Source organism: Trichomycterus rosablanca, chromosome 15 (genome assembly GCF_030014385.1).
Source record: "Trichomycterus rosablanca isolate fTriRos1 chromosome 15, fTriRos1.hap1, whole genome shotgun sequence".
NCBI classification, from domain to species: Eukaryota; Metazoa; Chordata; class Actinopteri; order Siluriformes; family Trichomycteridae; genus Trichomycterus; species Trichomycterus rosablanca.
The window spans coordinates 24,792,572-24,814,240 of record NC_086002.1 but is presented as its reverse complement, the minus strand read 5'-3'; the positions used below and the strand labels follow the sequence as shown (position 1 = coordinate 24,814,240).

General features: G+C 40.1%; 4 protein-coding genes and 3 non-coding genes across 7 annotated transcripts in view; 4 read left to right on the top strand and 3 right to left on the bottom strand.

Annotated features, from left to right (window-relative positions):
- LOC134328406 (histone H1-like) overlaps positions 1-2,073 on the bottom strand; it is a 6,435-nt gene extending 4,362 nt beyond the window's left edge. The window contains exon 1 of the mRNA XM_063009504.1: positions 1,979-2,073. Coding sequence (XP_062865574.1) covers positions 1,979-2,073 — 95 coding nt within the window. The remainder of the gene's footprint in view (positions 1-1,978) is intronic.
- A 9,982-nt stretch (positions 2,074-12,055) lies between these two features.
- On the top strand, positions 12,056-12,690 carry LOC134328889 (histone H1-like). Its single transcript, XM_063010122.1, has one exon. The coding sequence runs from the start codon at positions 12,097-12,099 to the stop codon at positions 12,688-12,690; it is 594 nt and encodes a 197-aa protein (XP_062866192.1). The 5' UTR covers positions 12,056-12,096.
- Positions 12,691-13,275: 585 nt separating this feature from the next.
- On the top strand, positions 13,276-13,684 carry LOC134328975 (histone H2A-like). Its single transcript, XM_063010212.1, has one exon. The coding sequence runs from the start codon at positions 13,276-13,278 to the stop codon at positions 13,660-13,662; it is 387 nt and encodes a 128-aa protein (XP_062866282.1). The 3' UTR covers positions 13,663-13,684.
- A 640-nt stretch (positions 13,685-14,324) lies between these two features.
- On the top strand, positions 14,325-14,735 carry LOC134328404 (histone H3). The gene has a single exon (XM_063009503.1). It carries the CDS (start codon positions 14,325-14,327, stop codon positions 14,733-14,735), a length of 411 nt encoding a protein of 136 aa, XP_062865573.1.
- A 5,063-nt stretch (positions 14,736-19,798) lies between these two features.
- trnai-aau (transfer RNA isoleucine (anticodon AAU)) lies at positions 19,799-19,872 on the bottom strand. The gene has a single exon. It is a non-coding gene; the product is annotated as a tRNA-Ile (tRNA).
- Positions 19,873-20,551: 679 nt separating this feature from the next.
- trnak-cuu (transfer RNA lysine (anticodon CUU)) lies at positions 20,552-20,624 on the top strand. The gene has a single exon. It is a non-coding gene; the product is annotated as a tRNA-Lys (tRNA).
- Positions 20,625-20,819: 195 nt separating this feature from the next.
- On the bottom strand, positions 20,820-20,893 carry trnan-guu (transfer RNA asparagine (anticodon GUU)). Its single transcript has one exon. It is a non-coding gene; the product is annotated as a tRNA-Asn (tRNA).
- Between the last annotated feature and the right edge of the window lie 776 nt (positions 20,894-21,669).

Sequence of the window (21,669 nt, the reverse complement as noted above, 5' to 3'; positions counted from 1 at the left end):
GACGACCTCAGATCCAACCCAGGGTCCCCGGCCCGAGGCCGGCAGGGGCCCGCAACCCGTCCGGCTCTGCCACCGCAGAATTTTAATTCTGTATTGCAAATGGGATGACATGTATTACTACAGTATATTGCAAGTAGGACTTACAGTATGTTGCAACTGGAATGAGATCCTATATCATTACAGTATATTGCAAGTGAGATTCAGAATATATTGCAAATGGGATAAGTCTATTTATGATTATATAAGCAAATTTTGACAAACACACACACACTGTAAGACTGCAAGGGAAGCTCAGCTTCCCCTTAAATGTCAAAAATTAAATGGTCAAATATGTACAGTTGTGTTAACATTTCATTGACTACAAATGCGTTAGAACACGTTCATCTTGAAGACGAGTTCGTTCAGAATCAGCTACTTATCACAAATCGACTCGATTTTGTTAACTTAACTCATACATTCCCGGAGCTTCAATGCATTTACCCACAGAAGCTGAGCGTCTCTTTGCTTCTATGAACTTCTATGCATGGGTGGGACTTCGAAATTTGCCGGTCATTGGATAAATGCCACGATTTTGTCCTGCCCCCGGACGCTGAGCGTCTCTGGGGGTGAATGAGCTGTGGGCGGGTCTGGACGCTGAGCTTCTGCAAGATGATTGGAGGATCAGTCGAAAGGCTGAATCCCGTTTTGATTGACAGCTGTCGCTGGGAGCTTCAGTACCATCGCAGATTTTGCGAGTGAAGTCGGAAGACAAACTGCAACCCATTTCAGGCCATTTTCTTGAAAACTAACAAAGGGGAGAATTTATACATTTATATATAAATAAATTGACAAATTTTATGATGTAAGCCGACAATGAGCTTCCCCTCTTTGAAAGACCAGCAGCCGCCACTATATTTTTTACCTATGCGATATATTGGAAATGGGAATGTCAGATCTCAGGTTTGGAGCGAGGTAGGACTTCCAAATCTGCGTTCCTCTCTAAGTCTCCACCTCCCCAACCTATGGTGCAAGTTTGAAAAAGATCAGAGAAACAAAGAAAAAAATTGGACCAAAAAATCTCTAAGGGTTTTGGTCATATTATACTGGTTTTGGACCAAATAAAAATAAAAATAAACTCATCCCATTTCCAATATAATAAAGGCATGAAAAATATACAGCTTTTGGACAGTGAAAAGTCATCCAATTTGCAATATATTGAATACTTGAGTGGGGTCCCATAAGCAGCATACAGTAGTGAAGGCCCAAATGCTTATTTTTCACACTTCCCAAGGGTCTACAGACACGAGACACATACCAATGGATTCATCTTGACGAGTAGATGTCATTTGACACCAGAAACGGCAGCTAATTCCGCTGGAAATTGCCGAAAATCGCCCCGATTTTTTTTTTTTTAAACTAAATTAACATGTTTTTCGGGCACTTTGTTGGACAAATTTGGTACCCATGCACTCGGGAGGACTCCTAGATTACGATTCAATGGAGTCCCGGTGTCTGTGTTTGACTGTTTATTCCCGCCAAGCCTATGAGGCCTACGTTAGCAACCGAATGCTAATGACACTCGTTTTTCATACTTCCCGGTGGTCAACATGCAAGATACACATATCAATAGATTTGTCTCGATGAGTAGATGCTGTTTGACACAAGCAGCTTGAGCTAACTCCACGGGAAATCGCGGAAAATCGCCCCGTTTTTATAACGTTTAGCTACTAAATTAACATGTTTATTGGGCACTTAGGTAGACAAATCTGGTATGGTTACACTCGGGAAAACTCGTAGTTTGTAATGCAAACAAGTTTTGTTGTCCTAGAGGTTCTGGAACCTTTAGAAATGGTTCAAAGTCAGGCAAAAGAAACACAGGAAGGCCTTAAAAATGTTCAAGTGGACCTAGGGCTTCCAGATTTTTCACACTGCTTCTAGAGGTGTCCACAGCCCACACATTCGAGTTTTGAGTCGATCGGACCTTTCAAAGCAGTGTTACATAGAGCGTGTAAGAATCTGAATGGGAATAAATTGGGATTTGGACGTGTCCAAACGGGGTAGCAAGGTCCGATGGGTCCGAAATTTTGGCGACATTGTCGACATAGGCTCCAGATAAACATACTCAAATTTGGAAGCGCTCGGGCATTCCGAAGTATTTTTTATTGGGGCAACGATTCGAGCAAAATCCATGCAGACTTGCACCTTGGCCTTATGCCTTTCTCAGTGAAGGAGGAGAAATACTGAAAGGCCTTAAAAATCTTCATGTGGACCTAGAGCTTTCAGATTTTTCAGACTACTTCTAGAGGTGTTGACTGCCCACATAGTTGAGTTTTAAGTCAAACGGCCCAAGTGGTGTCCAAAAAGTTATTATGGGATTTGAATGGGAATATATTGGAATTGGAACGTGTCCAAACAGGCTCTAGAAAGGTCAGACGAGCCCGACATTTCGGCTACATTGTCATCAGAGGCTCTAGATAAACATACTCAAATTTGGAACCGTTCAGGCATTCCAAAGTATTTTTTATCTGGACAAAGATTCGAGCAAAATCCATGCAGACTTGCCATGTTTTCTTAAGGTCAACACTTAGAATTTCAAGTACTAAACTTTACTAAAGCCGCTGGGAGAACTGCAAATCCTTTTTAGGTGCTGGGTCAACCACGAAAGGTACTTCAGACAAAGATGACACTCAACGATACCCATTTTCAAAGGCTGTTTCTCAGATTAAAACTGAACACACATATAAAAAGAGTTGTTGCATCCGAAAAGATGTATTTACAAACACATTACAATCTTCTTCTTCTCCTGGGCCTTTGTCCCGCTCGGTTGCGGGGTCAGCTCTTCGGTGGATCATGATCCGCACATTGATTTGGCACAGTTTTTACGCCGGATGCCCTTCCTGGCACGACCCTCCCTATTTTATCCGGGCTTGGGACCGGCACTACAATGCACTGGTTTGTGCATCTTGCGGCTAGGTATCTATAGGACAATTCAGTGTTTCCAATTAGCCTGGTGGCATGTCTTTGGACTGCGGGAGGAAACCGGAGCACCCAGAGGAAACCCACGCGGACACGGGGAGAACATGCAAACTCTGCACAGAAAGGACCTGGACCGCCCCACCTTGGGATTGAACCCAGGACCTTCTTGTTGTGAGGCGACAGTGCTACTCACTAAGCCACCGTGCCGCCCTACAAACACATGACAATAATTAGCCAAAAATGCAACACAGGTCATTCACATGCATATGTCCATGTTTTTCCACTGCCCCTTTTTATATCAGCCATTTCTAGCATGTTCTTTTGTCAAAGCATCTATGTTACACCCAATTCTGATGAGGCCGGACTGACCCATGGGTCCAAGCCCTTTCACATCCTGATGGAAGTACCCTTATTTGACTGACTGAAAAGCTGACCAAGTGAAACTCTTTAGTCATTTTGAGTGACTTGATCACTATTTATCAACTCTTCAGAGCTGTGATCCAAGAGCTTGCCAATGCATCACAGCCACCCGATAGATATCTAGCATGGTAAATATCTGTACCTATCAGTGGGTGGTGAATAACCATCAAACCAACCTAGGATGGTAAATGTACAGTATTCACACATCAGGGTATTTAATGGTTTTTTTTAATAAATGAGCAGGAAAATGTCCACTGAGGAGGACATTGGTCTAGTGATCAACTGGATTAAGTTGGCTGTTTTTTTGGTTGTAAACAGCCAACTCCCTGCTTTCTGACATTTTTCATCTTCTGCTTTGAATATCCTTGCAGCTCCAGTTGAATTATGGGATAGATTAACGATTAACGTGCTTGGTTCTCATACTTTAAAATGTTTGACGATGCAGTTCCACATCTGGGGATTTTTTGTATGTACTGTTTAATTAATACTACTGCTTTCATTTACTGTTATGTATACATATACAACAGTAATAATCAAATTACATTGACATTTATGGCATTTGGCAGACGCTCTTATCCAGAGCGACTTACATTCATGCCATTTTTTTACATTTATGCAGGACTGGGTGTGGGGGAGGGGCAAGAGCATAAGCTTTCCAAGTAAACTTCAGGATCAGGTTTTCTCTTTTCAAATTGAATGACAGAGCACAAATATTCAAATCACACTATAAAGATGTCATACATGTTATATAAATACATAATACGCAGTGGTTTGGGCACAGCTAGGTGAATTCCATGTTTTGTTATTGGTTTAAACGTCTTAATGTCTCTTCTATGGGATAGAAATTTGAACAATATTTTTTCTGTATGTAACTAAAAGAAAAAAAAAGTTAGCTTTTTAATGCATTATTACTTTTATACCAGGCACATTGTTTTTTTCCCCTAGTACTTACATTCAGCAAGTAAAAAGTAATCATGCATTAAAATGTGCAGCACTTTGTTTCCTGTAGAGAATGTGTAAACTTATTTTTCTTTTTTTCTTTTACTTACTTTTACAAAATCAGTAAAACATGGAATTTGATCAGAAGTATCCATTTGTTCTACGTATACATGTAGTTCATGCTAAATTATTTAGCACAATATGTTGTTATCTACTGTATCTGATGTAAAAGCATCAGTAAAAATAAATAGCATTAAATATAGTGTAGTGTTGTGGTGGGACATTTCATACTGCGTTCATGTCACACTGGTTCATGTCATAACAGGTCCAGAGTCAGGGTGGGGGAGGGGATAGAGCGAGAGCAATTAAGCACCTGTGAACTACTAATGCTTTGTTCAAGACACACTGAAATTGTTTATTAACTTGATCTGTATGAATATACAGTATTTTATTTTGAAATGGAGAACTGCTAGGCCCTCTTTTGTTTTAGTAATTATTTTGGTCATACAACAATTTGAGCTCCTTCTGAGTTAATTAAGCCATCCCCTGACCTGATAATTGATATTATTAAAAAGAATGTTGTATTTTCTTTAATGTACAGATTTCTACAACACATTAAAGCGTTTAATAAAGTGTCTCTGAAGCTGTGTTTGGGTAATGATTTTATGGGAGAGTGATTAACTTCATGAGAAGTAAATTGGCACTGAAACATTTTATAAAACACCCCGCCATCATAAACGCACGTGTGCAGTTCTGCACTTTCTCTGTGCACCGTGAACGCATCATTATAATCATGCTCGGTGCGCGCGAGACACGGAGGTTTCAGAGGCTGCGCGAGCATCATCAGCGCTGTGTGGAGCGGCACGAGCTGGAGTCCCGAGAGAGGAACAGACTGGAGCACGAGGAAAGTGTGAAGCTGCTGCAGGTAAGACCTGTTTTACTCTTCTATTCAACTGTAAACTCAGGCTGTACTCAGAGCTTTAATCCGTCCAACACACAACACATACTGATGCTTTCACCTCGTTTTTCACCTGCATGACTTGGTATTGTTAGGATTTTCGGAACATAAAAAACATAAATTTAATATGGGAAGTTTTCCGGCATTCACCCACGTGGTCTTTTGTTCAAAATGGCGCCGGCCATGTCCCCTTTGTTCAAAATGGTGCCGGCCATGCTCCCTTCCTGACTCCTACCGAGGGGGGGGGAGGCGGAGCCCTGGGCTTTTTAGCACATTTCATTGGCTCCACCAGCAGTAAAGGAGGAGGAGCCTAGCTTAGTTTAAAAAACCGGCGCACTCAGACGCACGCTCTCTTTTTTGGCTGGCAATCATCTGGATTGCAGGAGAAAGGAGCGCCGATCGGCTTAGCTCTGACTTATATTCACAGATCATTTTGTACACTTAATAAAGTGTTTTGAAGAGTACTTTCTGGAATTATCCGACTGCTTCTTCAGGGCCTCTCGACCAAAAGATTCATCGTAACAGTATTTAAACAAATGAGGGTTTAAATGTAGATAAAACACACACAGGTGTGAATGTAATCATGTGTTTTAGCAGTTTGAGTCTACAGTCAGTGATGGTTTTGTACTGGATACCTTTAAATTCAGGTGTTCCTAAAATTTAGATTCCCGCGTGTAACTAAGTGGGGTGGGGGAAGGTAAAGTGCACCATGAGCTCTGTGATAACACGCACTTACAGTATACATATACGTATATATATATATATATATAAATATTGTACCATAAATATCTGTTTTGTGGATTGTTTATCTGATTTTTTCCAGTAAAAAGTCAGTACAATCCAGAGTTTGTGTCTGGGTCTGTTCACTTTCTGCTACTCTGGTATTTCACAAAAGGTTATTTTTTTTAGATACTGACCCCATCAATACCCCTTTACCATCAAAATGGGTCGTAACGTTATAGTAAAACGAGATCTTGTAACCTATGTTAAAAAATTATTCTTGTGTTGCCTCCCTCTGGTGGCACTTTTGGAGAATTGTAAAAAGTAATATGATATGTTAAAATTCCAAGATTTGACCAATTCTTCCCTGTCTCAGGTCCGCAATCTTGGTGTCATTCTAGACTCCACTCTTTCTTTTGAATTTCATAAAAAATTTTGCTAAAACTGCGTATTTTTACCTTAAGAACATCTCTAGACTGTGCTCCTTTCTTTCATTCTCTTCAACTGAAACTCTTGTAATGGACTATTGTAATACTGTTCTTTATGGGCTCCTTGTCTCCGGGCTGAAGAGGCTACAGCATGTACAAAATTAATCCGCGAGGGTCCTAACACATACAAGATCACGTGATCACATAACTCCTTCACTTAAACAGCTCCACTGGCTACCCATCCAATACCACATTCAATATAAGGTTCTTTTGTTGGTTTTTATAGCCTTTCATGGCCATGCACTTACATATCTCACTGATTTACTTCATCCATACTCACCTACTCGTTCACTTCGGTCATCAGATGAAAACGTACTTGTTGTTCCCCCTTTCAGGCTTTGTTCTATGTGACAGGGCTTTTAGTATATCTGGTCCCAAACTCTGGAACTCCATTACTGAGAAACTCCGAGCATGTACTTTGTTTTGGCTGAGCGGGAGTCATCTCTTCCCCTCCTGCGCCACCAACCAGACAAACCGCCAAAGTTTTTTTTGTCGTGTTGTGTATCTTCTCTGGTAGTTAAAAGTTTAGCTTAGTTATGTAATATTTTAATTATTATTTTAATCAAACCTAAAAGCAGAGTAGGGGGTAAAGCTATTAGGAGACCTACGGTAGCTGGTGAATGCACCCCGAGTTCCCAGCGAAGTAGGTCTTACAGAGCAAGGCAAACAAGGGCCTTAAGTGGCAGGAGGACCAATTAGGGCTGATCACCCGCAGCTGTCGAGCTGGCTATTTAAGCCAGCTCTGCACAGCAGCGGGTGTCGCACCTTTTGTTCGTTTCTTGGTATTCAAGTGGTCGCTCGTCCACGGTGGTCCTTAGGTTGAACGGTATCCCCTGGTGGCATAGCCATCAGGGTGTGTAGATCGTAAGGTCGAGGTAATAGTTTTTTACCCTAGGGATTAGCGTGGTGCGACACCGTGCAGCCCTCGCGCTGCTGTTTATTTAGCGGTTAGCATTAGCGGCGCTGCTACATTCCCAGTCAGCTGGCTGGGTGCAGTCTCCGCGTAGCATTGACTATTTGATCCGTCATTAGGATTCAGTAACCGGCAGGTGGCGACACCGTTAAGCGTTCGGACCGTTCGCCGGCAACCCCCGTTCGAATCCGCACCTTGTATGACGAGACTAATTTTGTGTCTTCTCCTTTTCAGATCGGCACACTTCCTCAGCGGTGTTCCCTCGTGAAGTCGCCGCTGATCGCGAACACCACTAGATTCCGCTGGGCTGGAACTAGTGTACTTCAGGAGACTTTAGCTCCCGCACGCTTATGCGGTAGCGCCTTATTCGCTCCGCCCTCCTTTCTTACCCACGCTAAGAATAGCGCGGAGACAACGTGCCCGTCTCTCACCGAGGAGACCAGGGTTCGCGTCCTCACTTGTTATTTATTTCTCTGTGGTGTTTTTCTTTGCCTGCAGTTTCAGCGGCACCATCGGACTTCCCGATTGGTTTTTATTTTCTTGTTTTTCCTCTGTTTGTGTTTATTTTTATTATAAATAAAATATTATTTAAGTTATTTATTCCGCCTTTGAGTCCTCCTTCTCCCACGTGACAAAAGCCCTGGTTTTTTTTTTTTTTCATGACATTTTCTCCTGGTAACAGTAGAGAGAGAGGCAATAAAAACATTGTATATTGATTAGTTTAGTACGGTGGCCGAGAAGTGCAAAACAAATTAACATTTTAGAAAACAAAATTACAAAAAAACTAATTTACAAGAGCTGAAACACTTTTACCAATGCCGAGAAAAATTTACAAATGGCCGATCTGACGGAAATGGTAAGTACAATACACAGGAAGTTACCTGCTGGCAATCAAATTGTTTCTCGGGGGTAAAGTGAACGGAGTTTGTGATGGTAACGCTAAACAATGTTTTGTCTATTTTGTGGAAATAATTTTATCCAGTTGACCCACTTTTGTTTTTCTTGTAGGAAGATTGTTTGTGCAGACGTTTAGACATGGCCTGTGCATCTCTATCTACCGTCCGCTTCTCTAAACATCTAAGGAATTCACACAAGAAAAACAAAAGTGGCCAACTGGCTGAAATAATTAACACAAAATAGACAGAACATTGTTTATTAGGGATGGAACATTTGATACCGAGGCTTTGAAGCTTGTTTCACTTTTGTAACACTCGACTCAGTGTATCGGAGCTTGTATTAAACCAGCAGGAATGTGAGGGGACTAATTCAAAGCTTTGGTGCTTTTATCTCACTGACTATATAAGAGACAGTCAAACAGTGGCGGCTCCTGCCAAATCTCTCAGGGGGGGCAATTGTTGCGATGATGGCCAAGGTGACCTGTTGAAGGGGTAAATTAATGCTTAAATAATTAACATCTTAAGTCATCTGTCAGTTTGCCCTCACAAATAACTTTGAACATGGAGAGAGACCAGCTTTACCATTAATCATAAAATTAAGTAAAGCCTTCACACTAGCAATTTAAATCAGTCTTCATCAGCATTTTATTTTAGGTGCTAGCTGCTCCAACTAGAGTTGCCAACTTTCAGAACTGTGCAACCCAAAATATACACAGTACATACACAGTTTTATTTAGGCTGTTTAACATTTATTATTTTCATTCTTTATAATAATAAATCAAAACCATATTTTAGGTAAAACAACATGCATAAAGAACATCATGTAACATTTTTTCTCAATAGTGTAAACAACGTTTTTACATGATCCATCACACAGACATGCAGCCCTGTTCTGGACTGCGTTGCTTAGGGGGGCAGTGAGAAAAGTACTGACCCTGTTACTTTACTTTCGCCCTACACACGGCATTACTATAACTAAAAGTGAACACTACTTACAATAATAACCGAACCCCTTTTAATTCCCGCGGTAGCAGCTGTTTTCTTCTGTTTCATACATATCACCTCGTCTCAGTCTAATCTGCAGCGTTTCTCTCCCATTGATAAAAATGCGGAACATCATCTTTAGTTTCCAAATAAGGAACGATTACGTGTGACGCAGGCACGTATGTGCGAGCCCCTCCGGAGATCATTCAAAATGCATTATAGCTCCTGTAATACGAAAAAAAAGAGCTTTAACATGAGAGTCTATGAGAGCATTCTGGGGCGATTCTGCCCCTGCAGTCAAACTAGGGTTACCAACCACCCCGTAAAATACAGAATCGTTCTTTATTTGGAGACAAAACGCCGCGTTCAGTATTGAAATGATACAGGACAAGCTTCGTTCCGTATTTTTATCAATGGGAGACAAAGCGATATGTATTAACAGAAGGATACTGCTGCTATCGTGGGAATTAGAAAGTGTTCTTAGTAACGGTGTGTGCGCGCAGGTTTATCAGCATAACAACCTGTTTAATACACCGCTGTATGAGTAGCGCAGTGGGCAGAGTGCCTTGTTTTGTCTAAAATATGGTTCTGACTTATTATTATAAAGAATTAAAATAAACACCCTAAATAAAACATTTTGATAATGTTCTCATGACGGTGTAAGACACGTTATATTTTTTTATAGGTGCAACCCTAACCACCCCCCTCCTTCCCCACTCAGGTATTTTCAGCACAATCAGGAAAAGCTTCAAAAGCTTTAATGAGGCTTCATCTGCACATCACTATTGTTTAGCGTTACCATCACAAACTCATCCCTGCATCAGTTCACTTCATCCCTGCAAAACAGTTTGACTGGCAGCAGGTAAGCAACGAGCACTTCCTGTGTATTGTACCTACCCTTTCCATCAGATCGGCCATTTGTAAATTTGTTTCGGCATTGGTAAAAGTGTTTCAGCTCTTGTAAATTTGTTTTTGTTTTTGTAATTTTGTTTTCTAAATTGTTCATTTGTTTTGCAATTCTTAGCCACTGTAGTTTTGCCTCAGTAAATTAGTCCACAATCGATTTGATGTATTACACATATTTTCTGTAACTAAAGTTTAATTTTAATAATTTTGCAGTTTTAAACATGTTAAAAAAATAAATTCAACAGGGCTTCCATGCAACCCTAAACCCTATTACAATGTACTAAAATCGCCATATTTGTCGCATTTTTTAATATTGTACAATTAGGTGGGACAAATAGCCATTAGAGACATGACAATGTAGCCCAAAAAATAACCCATACTAGGATATGAGACAGAGTGGGAGAATAGAGCAGTGTATGATAAAAAAAAAATTCATATTAGGTCAAATCAGTCAAATTGTAGTGAAATTGAAATAAAACAAACAAATAGCTTTAGAAACCTTTCAGTGCTTGTGAAAGTAGCATTAGAGACACGTTAGGATAAAAAATACATTTTAAACACCTGCAGCAGTGTAGGAGGAGGTGTAGGGTGAATAAAAGATAAAATAAAAAAGAGAAATTTAAGTAAAATGGGTGGATATGTCTCACCTGGACTGCTAGAGCCATTAATGTTTTGTTAAATCGGGTGTTAGTCATGAATGAGTGATTAACTACATAAACAATGAATACATTAAACAAATACATACATAAAAATGGAGTAAATACGTTTTCAGATTATTCTGTGCTGAACAATACTGACTTATAAAGTCTTTATAAGTGACATCTGTGTTAAAAATGTGTTTGTATATTTCACTGTATTGTGAGAAATGGGACGTTATAAGTCATATTCTGCTAAAGCATAACGTTTCATAAACATATTTCAAAGTCAGACACATCTTGGTTAAAGTGAAAGTGATCTTAGCTGTGTATCAATAAAAACCAAATAAGTGAAATAAGACATTGTATTTTAACTGTGTTAAAAAGGTTAAACGTTAAAATGTGCATCTTTATAAAAGAGATGTATCAGATAAATAACTAAAATAGACTTGAATCTGTTTTGTGAGTGTTAGAAAGATCAGTAGAATGTGAATGTTGGAGCCATGTGTTGTTTTAGAAATGTGTCAGTATATGTGAACTTAAAGCTGACACGGGGATGTTCTGTAGATCTTACAGTGAAAATATGTAGGAATGACTGAAATGAATGTTAGTGTATTAAAATATTCTTCTTATTATCACCATTATTATTCTAAATTGTTATATATATATTTTTTTTTTTTCCCCATTTGTTCTTTCAGCTACATGACAGTTAAGCACCCTGGACTCGACCTAGTCCTGCTTGGTAGCTGTGTTTTACTTCGCACTAAACAGCCTATTTTTCTAGTAGAAAATGAAGCTCACATCCGCTTATAAATACATGTGGAAAACACCAAGGTCTGGTTTGCTCTTTTCAGCCTGTGTCTACAAGAAGATCGGGTTTCCTCGGCATATTTTTACGTGTAATAAGATGTGAAATGTGCGCTGCGTCGCTTTACGCATCAGGAGCGGTGTGCTGTTTTAGCAGAACACAAGGAAACAGAGCATCGTTAGGTTCCCTTTGCGGGCTTTTACATGAACGAGAGAACTTATGTTCGGCCGACGTGCACTTTATTACCTCGCATTTTATATCAGGACTTGTATTTTAATCACTATTTGCCATGAGAAAACACAAGTGCGCATGTGTCACGGAAGCACACAGACGCTGCGCTGGCCGAGTTGAGTCTACACAGTTCTCATGTGTGCTATAAAGCCCCGCCCCCTCTCGTAAGAGGGAGGAGTCTCTGTACAACAGAGCACAGCGCTTCACTCGCTCTTTCTTAGCGCCGTTTTAGCTCCAACAACGATGGTAGAAGAAGCTCCAGCACCGGCCAGCTCGGCCCCCGCCAAGGCTCCTAAAAAGAAGACCGCGGCCAAACCCAAGAAAGCGGGTCCCAGCGTCGGCGAGCTGATCGTCAAAGCTGTTTCCGCTTCCAAGGAGAGGAGCGGCGTGTCCCTGGCCGCCCTGAAGAAAGCTCTGTCTGCAGGTGGATACGACGTGGAGAAGAACAACTCCCGCGTCAAACTCGCCGTCAAAAGCCTGGTGACCAAGGGCACCCTGGTGCAGACCAAGGGCACCGGCGCCTCAGGCTCTTTCAAGCTCAACAAGAAGCAGACCGAGGCGAAGAAGCCCGCGGCCAAAAAAGCCGCAAAGAAACCCGCCGCTGCAAAGAAGCCCAAGAAGGTAACAGCCAAGAAGCCCGCCGCTAAGAAGTCCCCCAAGAAGGTCAAGAAACCCGCTGCTGCCGCTAAGAAAACCACCAAGAGCCCCAAGAAGGCTAAGAGGCCGGCGACCCCCAAGAAGGCAGCCAAGAGTCCTAAAAAAGCCAAGGCAGCCAAACCCAAGACCGCTAAGCCCAAAGCGGCCAAGGCCAAAAAAGCTGCACCCAAGAAGAAGTAAACTTGTTCCTGTTTTATTAAAACGGCTCTTTTAAGAGCCACCTATTTCCTCCCATAAAGAGTCGCGTTTCCTAAACTCATACATACATATAAGCATGCATGCGAACATACAACTATTCATACAAACATATTTTGTGGAAAGAGTGATAAGCAAGGAGTTAAAAACACTAAGTATAACTGGTCTTGTTTTATGTGTATTAATGATTTTGTCACACATACTCATAAAACTGTCCGTATAAATGTGTATATGTATGTGCACTCACGTATATGAGCTCCTTACATAGTGTAATTGTTAGTGTAAATGTTATTGTGACATAATATAATGTAATTGTTGCTTAAGAGAAGCTTTTCTGTATCATACATTACACGGGCGGGAGAACGGAGGAGAAGAGAGGGGAGGAGGGGGGGGCAATATGTGAGGGGCGTGTATGTGTTTCCCTGGGACATGACGGCGCGTTTAGGATTGGCTCAGCTGTGCCTTCTCTCTAAGCCAATAGGAGAGAGGCAAGTTTGCCTATATTACACCGTTTCGAGCTCTCTCTCAGTTTATTTCAGTTTTGTTCGACGACCGCATCTGATCATCAAAATGAGTGGACGAGGGAAGACCAGTGGTAAGGCTAGAGCTAAGGCCAAGACTCGTTCATCCCGTGCCGGCCTTCAGTTCCCTGTGGGCCGTGTTCACAGACTGCTACGTAAGGGCAATTACGCCCACCGTGTGGGAGCTGGTGCTCCTGTCTACTTGGCTGCCGTGCTGGAGTATCTGACCGCTGAGATCCTCGAGTTGGCTGGTAACGCCGCCAGAGATAACAAGAAGTCTCGTATCATCCCTCGTCATCTGCAGTTGGCCGTGCGTAACGACGAGGAGTTGAACAGACTGCTTGGAGGTGTAACCATCGCTCAGGGCGGTGTGCTGCCTAACATCCAGGCTGTTCTGTTACCCAAGAAGACCGAGAAAGCAGCCAAGGCCAAGTAAAGTCGCTCTCGTGTTCTAACCAAAAGGCTCTTTTAAGAGCCACCCATTTCCACAGATAAAGTGCTATTTCCACAGATAATGTGTAAATAAAACAGATATAATATCGTTTCATAGAATCACACTGCATAACACACATGATTTATGACGTGGTAAAATTAACAAATCAATATGTACGATTTTTTTTTTCTCTATATTTACATATATCCCTGTATATGTATACACAAGTGCATTTACAGATCACTTGCAGTAGCAAAGCCAACAATATAGACGATTAAAAGTGGTGCAACAAACGTGTTTGTGTAATACACATGGAACAAAAATAATAATAAGCAAAATGAACGAAATAATCAATAATATATATTTTTAAAAAGGTATATACTTTAAATGCGATTGTAGGCTGTGTTTTAAAAGCACAAAGAAACAAAGGAAAGTTTTATAAATCCCGCCAACAGCATAGAGGAAATATTATGTTTTTTGAAACGAGGCAGCGGCAGAACGCCGACCAGTCATCGACATTTGATGTAAGCACGTTCGTCCAATGAGAAAAGTGCGTCATCAAGACGCCCAATGAGCGCAGAGCGGCTCTGGTACATAAAAAGAGCGTGTTGGGCGGGCTGACATATTCTGTCCTACAGTTGGTGAAGTGCAGAGTTCCAGACTCGATGGCAAGAACCAAGCAGACCGCTCGTAAATCCACCGGTGGTAAAGCGCCGAGGAAGCAGCTCGCCACTAAGGCTGCCCGCAAGAGCGCCCCGGCTACCGGCGGTGTGAAGAAACCTCACCGTTACAGGCCAGGTACCGTGGCTCTGCGTGAAATCCGCCGTTATCAGAAGTCCACTGAGCTGCTCATCCGCAAGCTGCCCTTCCAGCGCCTGGTTAGAGAGATCGCTCAGGACTTTAAGACCGATCTGCGCTTCCAGAGTTCTGCCGTCATGGCTCTGCAGGAGGCCAGTGAGGCTTACCTGGTCGGCCTGTTCGAGGACACTAACCTGTGCGCCATCCATGCCAAGAGGGTGACCATCATGCCTAAGGACATCCAGCTGGCCCGCCGTATTCGCGGAGAGCGTGCTTAAACGAACCCACTCCATCCAGTTATCCCCAAAGGCTCTTTTAAGAGCCACTTACATGCTTCCACTGAAATGGGCACTTTTCATAACTTTTTTTTATTTATTAATTATTCCATTGTGTGCGTGTTCCGAGTTATAATTTAGTTATATTTATCAATTATAAATATTAGGAAAAACTGTTTAAAGTGTTTTTTTGTGTGTGTAGAGATGGTTAACACGGTTACATAAGTACAGCAGATTAAAGATTGGCAGGTGGTGTCTTATAACACATGATTAATAATGTTTATAGTGGTGTATGTTTATGGGGTTCTATAAAGCATTGAGTTAATAAGAGTAATATAGTCGTTATGAGTAGTAGAGTAACGCATAAGGCATAAGCAGAATATTGAATGTTAACCATAAGACTGGTTATTGTAATAATGGTAATAAAACAACCGTATTCACAATGATGCTTTTTCTAATTTGGTAATTCATGTGTTTGAGCCGCCACTGTGTGTGTGTAACTTTAACCTTTGTCCTCTGAGTCCCGCAGCACCGACTCCCATTTCTGACGGGTTTTTGTCTCCGTTTGCAGGTTCTCCGGCTGGCACTCACACTCAGGCTGGCACTCATTGTGCTCGCTACCTGATCTGAAGGCATGAGGACCCAGGTGTGGTTCTTCACCTCCAGGTGCGCCTTGTGTTCCTAGGCAGCACAGATGATATCTGTTGAGTCCAATTTAAGCCCAACTTCCTTCTAACCCTAATTAGGATAACCCCAAGTTATTTCTAACCTAAACTATGATAACCCCAACAGGTTTTTAACCCTAATTAGGAAAACCTAAACATGTATCTAACCCAAATTAAGATAACCCAGGAATACATGGCACCAGTTTACCATGGTCAGCACTGCCCTGGAGCACACAATGCAGTACACTTACCTTGGTCTCATCATTACATTTACATTTTCAGCATTTAGCAGACGCCTTTATCCAAAGCGACGTACAGTTACAGTATACAATCTGAGCAATTGAGGGTTAAGGACCTTGCTCAAGGGCCCAACAGCAGCAACCTGGCAGTGGTGGGGCTTGAACCAGCAACCTTCTGATTACTAGTCCAGTACCCTAACCACTAGACCACAGCTGTACTCATTACTGCATCAGGGAGTTTCAGCATGGCAGTGAATGCACTAAAGGAAAAAGCCGGCAGAGGCCTGTACACAATCAGAAGGAGATTTATAACATTGACATTCCCACCTCAATGGAGTAAATTATTTGTTAGTGTGATACAGCCTGTTGCACTGTACGGGAGTGAAGTATGGAGTCCACTCAATTTTCCCAGTTCTATTAAATGGGACAAACATCCAACAGAAACCCTGCATGTTGATTTCTGTAGAATGATTTTATAAGTCCAAAGGAAAACACAGACCATCGCCTGCAGGGCAGAAATAGGCCGAATATAAACATACAAAAAAGATCTCAACATTTCTTGACAGAAAAGGACAGAAAAACTAGCACCACTTGCCACACATGTAAGAAACACATCTGCAAGGAGCACACTAAAACAATCACATACTGTGATATATGCATGTAAACAACACACACATGCACACACACACATGCACACACACAAAATATTGTTTTTATGTTCAATTTATAGTTTAATTTTCAATTTACACCTGCTGTTCTGAGTAAAATAAAGTTGGTTTTATGAAAAAGGGAAAAAATCTATACGGGTCAAAATTGACCCATAGCAACACTGATGTCACTATACAGTAGATAATAATGTTTAGATAAAAAAAAAAAAAATACAAACAATATTTGCTCAGTGTGCTCTGATATTAGTCTGTTAGACTCAGATAATATCCTTACATTGTTTCTTCACTATAGGAAATTCACTACAATGTATTTAAACAGCTTTTTTTATTGAAAATGAGGTATATTGTGAGATGAAAAGTTTATGGAGCCAAAAAAATAAAATTTAAAACAGTGTTTACATGGATTTAAATACAAACTAAGTTATCTATCAGGTGAGAAACAACATTGGATGATAACTATTGTTTTTGAGTATTTTTTGAGGCTGTTTTAAATCGGGTCAAATTTGACCCGCTAACACTAAAGATGTGGGCAGCTTTCTAACACAATACAAGGGTTAAATTATTATTATTATTATTGTATGGTTATGTATTTATTTTTTTTTACTTTTCCAAGCACCACACCATATGTGGAATAATAATCATAAGCACTAGCAGTAGTAGTAGTAGGGCTTTTTTTTCTGTTGTATTAGTTCTTGTTTTAGGCTATCAATCCTGTGATTTTTTATTCTTGCTCTTCTTCTTCTGTAATTATGACATTATGACATCATCATCATCATCAGCATCATCACTAAACATGGACATATAGTCCAATGAGAATGTCACACATGAGGCACAAAAAAACAGATAATTTAATATCTGCAAATGATACGTAAAGACTAAAAGCCATCAGTATAAGCTGCGCAGCATTGTGTCTAAATAAAACAATTGAACAACGCTTGCTCAGAATGCATATAAATGGAGCCACTTAATGCTGTTTAATGATAATAGTTGACCATTACACTGTCAGCTTAATCAAAACTTAAATCCTAACAATAATAACAGGACGATGTTTTAAGTGTATCCAGAGCAGTAGAGAGAACAGAGTGGCGACACTCATAGGGAACCGTTGTACATTTTCAACTACTTAGCAAGTATTTTCAGTGATTTCATAACAAATCTTTAGTTATTTAATCCACAACAGAACATAAAATTAAAGAAGGAATATTTAAGCACCACTTTTCAGTTTAAGCACCACAAACATGACATGAGGTAATATTTGTGATGGTCATCCTGATGACCTGTATGAATCTCATGAATAACTGATGACACTTGTACCTTAATTACTAAAATAATTAATATATTGCTCCTGCATTAAGGCATACATTAGCAGTGGTGGACAGTAACTAAGTAAATGTAACTAGTTGGGTGAGTTTTTACTTTAACTTCACCACATTTGGTAGTCAAATGTTTTACTTTTTTCTCCACTACATTCTGAACAATCTGTGGTTCCTTTTGGTTTATGTGTGAATAAAAATATAACATTGTCAAAATAAAGGAAGCGTGAAGCGATCACACCAATCAGTGTTTTGTTCTTATGATAATTTTAATAAACATTAGTGTCAGATTAATAAATGACACAAGTCTTTTCACCTAAAAGTTGATTAATCAAGAGTCTTGTTACAGAAATGATCATAAAACATTAGAGCCATAATAAATCATGCTACTTTTACTTTTATACTTAAGTACATTTGAAGGTAAATACTTAAGTACTTTTACTCAAGTGGAGGTAAAGAGTATTTTTACTATTACTGGAGTAATATTTTACCTTGGATATCTCTACTTTAACTACATGGTTTGTGTACCTTCTCCACCATTTAATGAATACACACACAGTGATATACATGTGGGGAACCATATTCCCCAGGCCTCCAGGTAAATGTGTTCCCCCCTGTGTTGCTAGTGTAATGGACTGATCTATAGGTTAAACTTGTTCTACATAATGACAACAGTTAAATACATCACCAGCATCACTGTAGTGTTTTATAATTACACACACAGTGATATACATGTGGGGAACCATATTCCCCAGGTCTCGTAAATGTGTTCCCCCCCTGTGTTGTTAGTTTAATGGACTGTTTCATAGGTTAAACTTGTTCTACATAATGACAACAGTTAAATACATCACCAGCATCACTGTAGTGTTTTATAATTACACACACAGTGATATACATGTGGGGAACCATATTCCCCAGGCCTCCAGGTAAATGTGTTCCCCCCCTGTGTTGTTAGTTTAATGGACTGTTTCATAGGTTAAACTTGTTCTACATAATGACAACAGTTAAATACATTACCAGCATCACTGTAGTGTTTTATAATTACACACACAGTGATATACATGTGGGGAACCATATTCCCCAGGTCTCCAGGTAAATGTGTTCCCCCCTGTGTTGCTAGTGTAATGGACTGATCTATAGGTTAAACTTGTTCTACATAATGACAACAGTTAAATACATCACCAGCATCACTGTAGTGTTTTATAATTACACATACAGTGATATACATGTGGGGAACCATATTCTCCAGGTAAATCTGTTCCCCCAATGTGTTGTTAGTGTAATGGACTGATCTATAGGTTAAACTTGTTCTACATACTGTTTGTTAATTTTAAAATCACATGGCTGCAGTTTGTAAAGTTTAAATTAACGAGAGATCACCATGAATGAAACTATTCTTTAAAGTAAATGGTAGTGCAGCTGAGATGAGTAACCTTAAATAATAACACAGACTATTGTCCTGTGCGATATAGTTTATTTGTACGTGCACCAAAACTTTTTCTTGCGTGACAAAACGAGAAGAACAAACCAGTGTGTGAATAAGAGCATGTCCTGTATTAGGATTTATTTACAAATAAATCCGACACGGTAATTCTAGTTGATTGACAGCAATGTCTTTGTATTTTTAAATGACAGCTAACGATAGTGATCCGACTCTTTTAAGTATTGTGTATAACATATCAAATGTTGACTTCATCAAAAAGAATCGACTCCCTCAGCTTCCAACTGCTCATTGCTGAGTACAATCAAATTAGTGAATCGACTCTTTCGAGTCTATTCCTGTCGTTTGACTTAAAGAATTCATTAAGGTATCGACTCGTTTGATTCATTTGAACGCGCAGACTCACTCGCTCTCACACTGCGAGCTTCTCAAACTGAACTGCGTCTTTCTGTACATGAGGAAGAAATCTATGTAGAGATCTCAAATAACATGAACCTGAAGGTCTGAACTTACATTGTAGAAAAGAAAAACAAGCCAGTAGCAGCAGTGTGCACATTAAACCATTTACAGAAGAGTCATTAAGTTTGGTAAATTGAGATAATGGCATGTTTCTGACCTGAATGAGAGGGGCAGTAAAAAAAACCTCACACTGTCAGAGACAATGTTTGAAGTCCAGGTTAATAGGACCTGCTAGTTAGAGAAGGATCACTTGTTTGTTAGTGTAAGTCCAAAAGTGGGTGTGGCCCGTACGGGGATCGAACCCGCGACCTTGGCGTTATTAGCACCACGCTCTAACCAACTGAGCTAACCGGCCAGTACATCTATTCTCTCTTTAGATCCTTGTACATAATTCTACACTGACCCAAATCAACAGCTGAAACAGACTTTCTTAATACACATCTAAGAGGTTTTGTTGGTTCTTATATGTGTGAACTATCTAAACTATATATTTCTTAAAGTTCTTGACTGAGTTTAATGTCACCAACCAGTGAGTGGAGCAGATACGACTCAGGTCCTGCACACAGTAAGTAGTGCTGATACACAGTACCAGCCTGCACACCAGAGGGGCTCCAAACATCAAGTTTTCACTCATTAAATCATATGGTTTGTGAACTTTGTGGATTGAATGTAGGATTTATACATGTAGATTCTGGGTTTTAGGAAGTTGAGCTACTGTTAATATTTTTTCAATTGAACTAAAAACAACCTGAATTGATATTTTAATTTACAAGCAAATGTAAAGTATATTTCTATATGAAGAGCATCTGTTTCCAGATAATATACACTGAGGTGTAAAGCATAGTGGAGCGGGTTCAGTAATTGTGTAGTTTAAAAGTGACAGTAAATCTGTGTCTGTTTCTGTTGCTTATTCTGAATTGTGTTTGTTTGTAAACTGTGAATTAGTTCTTAATCTGGTCGTGATGTTAGTGGATTAAACCTACATCTCTCTGATGGTCTGACCGATGAGCTGTCTGTTCTGATCTACTGCTTAAGCCCGGCTAGCCCAGTCGGTAGAGCATGAGACTCTTAATCTCAGGGTCGTGGGTTCGAGCCCCACGTTGGGCGAGTATCTTCATTTAACATCTACAGAAACCAAAACAGCCGGTCTCCAGTGACTTATCAGGTGGATATTTGTGCTTGTAGGACTGTTGTTTACTGGATGTTTTCAGTTACTTATTTCCACTATTCTGTGGAACTACACATTGTTGTTGTGTCTCATATCCGTTTGATCAACAGGCAGGTTGTGCAATAAAAGACACTCGTCCCTGGGTGGACTCGAACCACCAACCTTTCGGTTAACAGCCGAACGCGCTAACCGATTGCGCCACAGAGACACGCGCAGCTCTTTTACATGACGGTACACATGAGTCACATGACTTGCTAATGTTTACTTCATGCTAATAAACAGTATAACATTTTACTTACGTGTCCAGACCTGCCCAGACCTGCTACACAAACTGTCATTTTTGTCCCTGTTAAAAACTTTAGCTTAATTAAAGCAAATAAAGACACATTTAAATTTTTCATCTATTATTACAGGTTTAAAGTTGCATAAAACAAATGTTTGTACAAATAATATAAAACCAAATTACAAAATAAACATTTCACTTATTTTAATGATCTCAGAAATTACTCAGTTTTAAAGGTCAAAGGCAGCAGCATTTAGATCAGAACATCTATTAACATTAAATATCACTAAAGAGGAAATCCTGAACACAGCAATGTAAACCTTTCATTTAAAAAAAAGTAAAGTTACATAGTTGATCCATGGTAAAAAGAACCTCACAGCTCAGCACAATGGTTAAACTGCACAACCCAACAAGGTAAAATAACCCATCATGTGTTCTGTCCAATATTTATACAGTGCTGGGTTGCCATATAGCACTTTTTCACCTGCATTCGGCCTTTTCTTTCCTGTATACCAAAAACAGTCGCCATTGCAGGTCTACAACACGTTACAAAAACACTTGGGACAAAAGAGCCATAAACACTCTTTAATTTTTATATATTATAAAATCTGTACCCAAGCAACAAGCTGTAATTTATTTCTAGCACCACTAGATGGAGACGACTTCTGTACAACATGTTCAACTTCACTTTAAAAGTCAGT

Coding starts and splice junctions, on each gene's coding strand:
- LOC134328889 (XM_063010122.1), top strand. CDS start 12,097: ATGGTAGAAGAAGCTCCAGCACCGGCCAGCTCGGCCCCCGCCAAGGCT.
- LOC134328975 (XM_063010212.1), top strand. CDS start 13,276: ATGAGTGGACGAGGGAAGACCAGTGGTAAGGCTAGAGCTAAGGCCAAG.
- LOC134328404 (XM_063009503.1), top strand. CDS start 14,325: ATGGCAAGAACCAAGCAGACCGCTCGTAAATCCACCGGTGGTAAAGCG.